The sequence below is a fragment of the Gavialis gangeticus genome, unplaced genomic scaffold (genome assembly GCF_001723915.1).
Source record: "Gavialis gangeticus isolate Ggan-Ray unplaced genomic scaffold, GavGan_comp1, whole genome shotgun sequence".
Classification (NCBI taxonomy): domain Eukaryota; kingdom Metazoa; phylum Chordata; order Crocodylia; family Gavialidae; genus Gavialis; species Gavialis gangeticus.
The window spans coordinates 64,850,093-64,858,802 of NW_017729029.1; the positions used below are offsets into that span (position 1 = coordinate 64,850,093).

At 42.4% G+C, this 8,710-nt stretch overlaps 1 protein-coding gene across 10 annotated transcripts in view; it reads left to right on the forward strand.

Annotated features, from left to right (window-relative positions):
- RAPGEF2 (Rap guanine nucleotide exchange factor 2) overlaps window positions 1-8,710 on the forward strand; it is a 382,443-nt gene that overhangs the window by 139,449 nt on the left and 234,284 nt on the right. For all 10 annotated transcript variants that reach the window (XM_019521725.1, XM_019521731.1, XM_019521717.1 and 7 more), the window contains exon 3: window positions 5,686-5,742. In XM_019521725.1, coding sequence (XP_019377270.1) covers window positions 5,686-5,742 — 57 coding nt within the window. The remainder of the gene's footprint in view (window positions 1-5,685; window positions 5,743-8,710) is intronic.

An 8,710-nucleotide genomic window follows, 5' to 3' on the forward strand; every position in this document is an offset into this window, starting at 1 on the left:
CCCCCCCCCCCCCGTGGGGCTGGGTCAGGCAATGGAAGCCATTGGAGGGATGGGGAGCTGTAGGACCTTGGCTGCTGCTGTAGCTGGAGTGATGGGGGCAGCCACTGCTGGTTGGGAACCCAAGGACCACATGTTAATCCCTTGTGGACTGCCAGTTGGACAGTCCTGTTCTATGCCATCACTATAATTTCACTAAATTATTCTTTTCTGATTCTGTGATTGCTGGTACTGATTATCCTGCTAAATTTGGAGAGAAATAATCTATTGCATAATTAAATGGTACCTTGGTCTTATGAACTACTAGCAAACTCGGTATGCTTTTATAAATTATTTTTTATGGCAAAATGTTCATGCAGTGAGTTAGTTCTGTTTCTAGGAGGTTGGTTTGACATTTAATTTTCCTAAATTTGTATGTCAACTGGGGGTGGAGGGAGGGAGAGATGGAAACATGCTAGATTTTTACTAAGGGAAATAAAATGAATTACTGTTACTTTACATATAAAGAGAGGTTTTCTTTGCCTTTCAAAGTTATGTTATACAATTTTGTCATAGCATTGTTTTGGTTTTTTTTTTAATTGAAGAATATGCAGAAAATATTTTGCAAGTTGCATGTTGCAAAGTTAAAGAGGAATTTGTGTAAAACTTTAATTTTGTTAAGAATTGTGAGCTTTGATCACACTTGCTGTTAAAATATAACCTACTCGGAAATCAAGCAAAATAGTCTTAGTATACTACTGTGATTAAATTGACTTTAAATAGAGATCAAAAGTGTCCATGTAGTTGTATGATACATATGTTTTTTTGGCTTGCTAACTGGAAGAGAATCAAGAGATTCTTGCTAAGGAATGTGTGGAACTTGCCTGAACTACTAACGTAATACATTCCTAGAAGAGAGCTTCTGTTTACACTACCATACATGGGAAAGGCTGCATCTTTCACAAATATGAGAGAGGTGGTTTTACACCCATTTCTAGAATACTAAAACTTTTTAGGGCAGCATTTTTAATTTGGAAATCACCAGGGAAGTTTTTAGAGGAAAGTTGTTCTTTTCCATACAACACTTTTTTTTCAGTGGTTAATCATTTTAGAGCTTATTGAGGTAGTTTTGGTTTTGAATTATAACATGAATACACTGTGAGGTAACCAGATGTCATATTCAGAAAAGATCAGAGCATTCTTGAAGGCTGTTCAGAAATATGGTAGGTTGAGGAAACAATAAGGTACTTAATATAAAAGTACTTTATTACAGTGTAATAAACTGTCATGGGCAAAGTTTCTGTAGTTAAGGGGAGCTAGTTTATCTGAACCAGTCAAGACTGGACTCTATCTCATTCAAATGCAACCTTAATCTATTTGGGTAGTAAATTACGTCATTGTAATTATTGAGAACAGCCAGTAGTTTCTAAACCCTGACTGCTTATTGTTGAGAATTCTTTTGTTCTAGCAGAGCAGAGATGGAAGTTATAAAGGGACAAGTTCTACTTTTAAAACAAAAAACCTTATTTCCAGTGTTTTCTTCTTCCTTTCCTTAGCTACTTTTAGCTTCTCTGCTCTGTTGATATATGACCAAGAAACTAGAGAACCAGTACCTGAACATGAAGATCCCAGACCTTGGATTAGTTCTTGGCCTTAGTTTTAAAACTATAGGACTTTCTTATGGAAAGATGCATTGCTTTTGTGGTGGACAATATTTCATCAGTAGACTATATTAACAGAGTCCTGAGTTTCAAGTATAGGGATAGAATATTTTCAGTAACGAGAAATCTCATGCAAGAAATGAGTTGTGAATATCTCTGCTATCTCAGAGAGGACTGGTTCAGCAGAGTACCTTAAGTCTGGAGGAGGAAAACATAATCCCAGGGAACAAACAGTCACATTCACTTCAGGAGTAAGGAAAGACTTAAGATCTGGTGATACTCCTTAGGAAGAAGTTGCAAACTAGAGGCCATCATGGTTATTGATGTGAGGTTAGTGAGAGCAAGCTCGTTTTATGAGGTTGCCTTGTAAGAAAAACTGTTGGACATCAGGTAATTCTGGTAGGACCGAGTTTCCATTGAGGCCTTGGAACTAGGAGTCAGTAGAAATGGTAGTGAGAAAAAGCTTTCCCATGTAGACATGCAAATCAGAGTCAAATCAGTTTATCCATCTATTGACAGTATGGCCTTTGAGTGAGACTTCTTTTCCAGGTTGAATGTGCTACTGTAAAACTACACCTTAATATAAAGTCACTGAGGGTTTGCACGTTATCTGTACACTGCAGGTTTTATTTTTTCTGCTGCACTGAGCAGACCTCTAGGGACAAAGGATGTGTATGGAATTTAAATGTAATTCTTCATATTTTATTAAACTATTAATGAGTCTCTTAAGTAAATCTCCTTTATACTTCTCCATCAGGTATCCCTTTTATTTGTAGTATGGTCTGCTAGTGCAAAGTGTCTTGGTTGGAAATCATTTTTCTATAGAGGCATAATGCTGTACATTTTATAAAAATAAAGTGGTTGTAAGAATTATTGTTACTAAGATGAATGTCACCTTAGGAGGATAGGATCATGGTAAAGTAGGACTGGAAGGGACTTCAGGTGGTCATTTAGTTCAGCTCCTCTGCTCAAGTTAGGAACATCCCTGATTAAACCATCCAAGCCAACTGTCTCTCCAACCTGCTCTTAAACTTCCAAAGATGGAGATTTCACAATTTCTCTAGGTAGCCTGTTCCAATGCTTGATCACTGTCCTAGTCAGGAAACTCCTCCTAATCTCCAACCTAAATCTCCACTGCTGCAGCTGTAGGCCATTGCTCCTAGTTCTGTCCTCTACAGCCACAGAGAAAAGCCCATGTTCATTTTCTCTGTAATTGCCCTTCAGGTATTTAAAGATTGTTATCAAATCCCCCTCAGTCGTCTTTTCTCCACACTAAATAACTGTAGTTCTTTCAGCCTTTCCTCCTTAGTCGTGCCTCCCAGACCCATAATCATTTTTATTGCTCTGCACCAGACTGCAGACTCTCCATGTCTTCCTTGAAGTGTGGAGCCCAAAACTGGATAGAGTACTCCAGATGAGGCCTTGCAAGTGCTGAGTAGATCAGAAGAATCGCTTCCTTTTATTTGCAAGTGACACTACTGCTAATACAATCCAGAATTCCGTTGGCCCTTTTTTTGCAACAAGAACACACTGTTGGCTTGTATTCAGCTTCTAATACTGTAACCTCCAGGTCCCTTTCTGCAATATTGCAGCCTAGCCAGTCATCCCCCAGCCTGCTTTTGTGCATGCAGTTATTCTGTCCCAAGTGGAGGATTTTGCCATTGTCCTTGCTGAATCTTATTTGATGGTTCGTGAACCATATCTCCAGCCTATTCAGGTCATTCTGGATCCTAAACCTGTTCTCCAGAGTATCTGTAACTCCGCTCACCGTGGTGTTATCTGCAAATTTGCTAAGCATGCATTTGATTCTGCAGTAGAAATAATTTAATGTTGAACAATGCTGGACTCATGACGGTCCCTTGGAGAATCCTACTTGATACCTCCTCCCAACAAGATACTGAGCCATTACTAATTAAGCAAAACGGTCTAACCAGTTATATCTACCTTACAGTGCTTCCATCTATTTTCTTAGTTTTTTTAATGTCATGAGTGGTATGAGAGAAAGTGTGAAAAGCCTTGCTATAGGAGATATCCCATCCACTAATCTCCTCTTACCCACAAAGCCTGTCATCTTATCACTGAAGGAAATCAGGTTGATCAAGCATTGCTTGTTCTTGGTGAATCCATGCTGGCTGCTTCTGATCATTTTGTTCTCCTCCAGGTGTTTCACAGTAGATTCCTAAAGGACTGCTCCATTACCTTTCCAGGTATGGAGGTCAGGCCAACTGGTCTGTAGTTCTATGGATCCTCCTTCTTCCCTTTCTTAAAGATGGGCAGTATATTTGCCCCTTTCCATTCATCCAGAACCTCACCTGACCTCCACATGTTCTCAAAGAGCATAGCTAATGTTTTCAAAATTTACTTCAGCCAATTCCTTCATTCAAGTGCATCCCATCTGGCCTTGTCAACTTGAAAGCATCTATTTTCTCTAAGTAATTCCTAACATGTTCTGTCACTATTCTAAACTGTTTGTATCTTTTCCTTTCTTTACTGTCAGCTTAATTTGTTATCTGGTAGCTGCCCCTATTTTAAAAACTGAAGCAAAAAAGGCATTAAATACTTTAGCCTTCTCTATAGCCTCCATAGACTGCCATCTGTATTCTGCAAGGGACCTGTGGCTTCTCTTGTTTTCCTCTGACTTTTGCCATACTTACAGAATCCATTTTTATTGTCTTTTATGGCCCTTGCCAGCTGGATCCTAAATTGTGCCTTCGCCCTCCTGATTTTCTCCCTGCGTGCTTGTGCGGTACTTTTATACTCTTCCATAGTATTATGACCAAATTTCTACTTTTTATAGGATTCCTTTTTGAGTTTCTGCTCATTGATGAGATTGTTGTATAACCAGGCTGGTGTATTCTTTATCGAGAATCAGCAAGTTCTCATATTGTTGCTCTCAAACTGTTATATTTCATGGGAAAGTGACCTCATGTTGGGTGCAAAAAGGACATTAAAGGACATTACATTTATCTCTCTCAACTTTTTGCAAATTATTGGTCTACTGGAGTTAGAAACCAGTTAGGAATCTTCATGCCAAGGGTTCAACGCTCGATTGACATACAGTTGATGGAACCATAGTTAAACTACACTAAAACCTTCCCCCACCTGTTTTCACCTTAAAAAGAAAGTATTGGCAACATTTGAGAGAGATCTGATGAGTGTCTTATATATTGCTTGCTTATTCCTTATATTGAACTATTCTGAACTAGCTTACAAACTAATACATAGCTCTTCATAGATTCATGGATGCTAGGGTTGGAAGGGACCTCAACAAATCATCAAGTCTGATGCCCTGCTTAGGCAGGAAAGAGTGCGGGGGTGACATGACCCCAGCCAGATGCCTATCCAGCTTTCTCTTAAAGACCTCCAAGGTAGGGGAGAGCACCCACCTCCCTTGGAAGCCCATTCCAAATTTTGGCAACCCTCACTATGAAGAAGTTTTTCCTAATATCTAGCCTAAATCTGCTTTCTGTCAGTTTGTGACGATTGTTCCTTGCTACCCCAACAGGCACCCTGGTGAACGGAGCACCTCTGATCCCTTGCTGGATCCCCCTAACGAATTTGTTAGGCGGCCACAAGCTTATCGCTCATCCTTCTCTTACGGAGGCTGGAGAGGTCCAGGTTCCTTTAGTCTGTCCTCATAGGGTTTGTCCTGTAAGCCCCTAACCATATGAGTGGCCCTCCTCTGGACCCTCTTGAGTCTATCAACATCCTTCTTGAACTACTGATGTAAAAAGAACAAAAACAAATTAAAACAAGAAACCCTCCCACAGCTAAACTACAACCACAAAAACTAACCATTTAAAGGGAGGAGTTGCATCCTATCGTTTGCCTCTTTAAGTAGACAGATTGTGTTTTGTTTTGTTTTTTCCTATTGAAGCTCTAATTTTACAAGTTTACTTACGGATAAAATAAACTTTAATTTACAATTGTCTTATTAAGTTTGGGAAATGTGCAAATGATCACTGAATGTTTTACTGAACGTATCTGAGACATTCACCATTTTAATGATCATAGATAAATGCCTGATTTGTTTTTTCTCTTCTTTCAGACTGATGTGTGAAACTGTGAGATATGAAAGGCATGAAGCAAATGAAGTTCTTTACTAGTAAGTTTTTCATTTTTCTCCTTCTGTGTACAGTTCAGAGAGCTAAACCATTCCAGAAACCAGTAAGGGTGTGTGTGTGGGGGGGGGGAGGTATGGAATTACCATGGCTACATACAGATGGTCAAAAAGTGTGAGGTTGAATTGATTAAATCTTCACAGGTTAGTCTAAGCTATGTAGGTTGAACTGATAAACAAGTGAACAGACATTCACTTTTGGTTCTGGAAATTTAGCCACATGCCTGTGGTGGCTCAGCCCAGAAGCCTGGGGGCTCTAGAGAACACCTCCTTGCTTAGCTGGAACAGGCAGCTTTGGCCAAGGCTAGCCCGCCTACCCTGTGATGGGTGGGAGGTTGTGGGGGAGGTGCAAAGCATCCTGGGATACCAGGGGAATGAACTTGAATCTGGAGAGGATCTGGGACAGAAGTTCAATAAACCAATTTAATCTAAATTAGTGAAGTCTGATACTACATCCATGCAAGCTTATCTTCAAATTTACTGAAACCATTTTAAAACAGTTTATGTGCATTGAACTACTGTTGTGTTACAGATCTGAACTGTTTTCTGATCACTTATACTGCTTTATATGCAATTTCTTCCCCTAGCCCACATTTTATAGACACAAATGAAACACCTCTTTTTCTTTATCAAGCAGTACATCAGACTGTGGCCTTGAAACCAGGATGCAGCAGCTCACCCTGTGCCATACCAGGATGCAGCAGCTCACCCTGGTATGCCACCTCCCCAGTGGTACACTGGGCAGACACAGGTGGCTAGAATCCTCCAAATCCTCCACCTGGACCTAGGCACATACCCACTCCCTGCCACCCGAGTGGCTAGCCAAGGTCAGCTGACCTCTAACTTCCTATATAAACCTTTGACTTGGAAGGGGAAGTGTCCGGGGAACAAGGGTCAACCTTGTACCTAGGCTGCTGCACCCTTTGCTCGTGCTGCTACTGACTGACAGATTCCTTGGATACCTGACCTTGTTATCTGCTTGGCCCTCTGGATACCTGACTTGGCTCTGGCATTGGCTCCTGGATACTTTTTATCCAGCTAACTTCTTGACCTTGTGCTCTGTACAACCCTCTGGATCCCTGACTTGGTTCCTCAGACAGATATCCTGGATTCTGATTTCCTGGCTTCTCTTGACCCCAAGAAAGACTGGCTGTCCACAGCCCAGCTTGACAAGTTGTCTAGACCACCACATGCAGCAAAGAGGGCTTGACATGGAGGCAAACTCTATACTGGGGTTCTTGGACCAGCTCTGCCAGACCAGATCTTTGCTTATCAAGTGCTAGAAGATCAGATCCAGCAGTTGTGACAGAATCCGTTTCTCTGCTCCCAGGTTTACCAGCCCTATAACAAGGCCTCCACAGGTCACCCTCCCAGCCTAGAACCGTGCTTACCCATCTCCTTACCAGAGAGGTATGATGGTGACCGGCTCTGTTTTTGTGGGTTTCTCTGTGCTGCATACTATTCGTAGCCCGACCCAAGATCTATTTCTGAGATTGAGCAAGGTGAAGCCTAGTGGTTAGTCTTCTAACAGGAGATGCTTTGAAATAGGCCACATGTTTGGTGTAGCAGAAGAGTCTGGTTCTCCAAGATTGGGGAGCATTCCTCAAGGAATTCATGATCATGTTTGGAGAGCTTCAAGTTAGGATGGCAGAGACTGCACCGCACTCTGTGTCAGGGGGGAAGATTATGTTACAGCTTATGCCTTGTTCTTCCATTGCTGTGCAGCATACACTCAGTGAAATAAAGCAGCCCAACTCCACTATTTCTAATGAGGTCTGTGGAAGGAGATAAAGGGTGAACTGGCTTGGGTGGAAACAGCCTCAGAATTTGATGCATTCTTGGACCTGGCTGTCCTGGGAATGCAGAGAGGAAAAGAAAGAGGTCTTGCCCACTCCAGGGCTCCAGCCTGGTTTAGTTGCTCCCAACCCCATGCCATCAGGCAGGGGGCTCTGGCACTGCATACTAGAGGAGCGGGAAAACTGCCAGCAGCGGGAGTGGTGCTGCAATGTTGGGGCCCCAGGACACCAGAGAGGCGGCCAGGTAAATGAATGGTTCTAGGCCTGGGGAAATGGACCTGCTTGGGGTTGACCAAAGTCCCCAAGTTATCCACAGCCGACGAAGTTTGTGGCAAACCCAGCCCGTGGAATCCCCAACTACTGCTCTCTGCTCATCTCTGAGTCCTGGGGAAAAACTGCTCATTCCCTGTGCTGCCCACCCTGCTGGACTCTGGAGTGACAGGTAACTTCATAGATGAGATGATGGCATGACTCTAACATGGTGGTGCATACCCAAAACAATAAAGAGCAAAGATGGTTCACTCCTGGCTTCAGGGCCTGTGGAGTGGGAGACCAACAGCAAGGCTCAGAACAGACTCAATACTCTTGCCCTTTCTTTTCAAGAAAACTTTCCCCAGTGGAACAGAAATATGAGATCCTGTATTGGCAACTCCTGGCCATCTGTGTGGCTTTTAGGGAATGACACTGCCTTGAAGGAGCACACCACAAAATGCAGGTCCTCAGAGACTACAAGAGTTTAGAATATTTCCATAAGGTAAAAGATCTTAGTTGGAGACGGCTGCACTGGGCACTTTAATCTGCCACTTAGATTTCCAAATCATGTACTAGCCTGGGTCCAGAAATGGAAAGGTTATCCCAGAAGACAGAATATTCTGTCTTCGTTATCCCAGAAGACAGAATATGTCGCTGACCCTACGCAGGTACCAGCAGAATGCAGCCCTATTCTGAAACCACAAAATGTCATCAGTGCCACGTGACCCATAGGCTTGCTGACCCTGCTTCAAGCCACTAAAGAATTTCCCCTGCGGAACAGGCTGCTCTTTCCCAACAGATCTCCTGGACAGGTCTGGATTCTGACTTCCTGGCTTCCACTGACCTTGAGTTGTCCCCCAAACCTGGCCACTCATGGCTTGGCATGACATGCTGTCAGAATATTA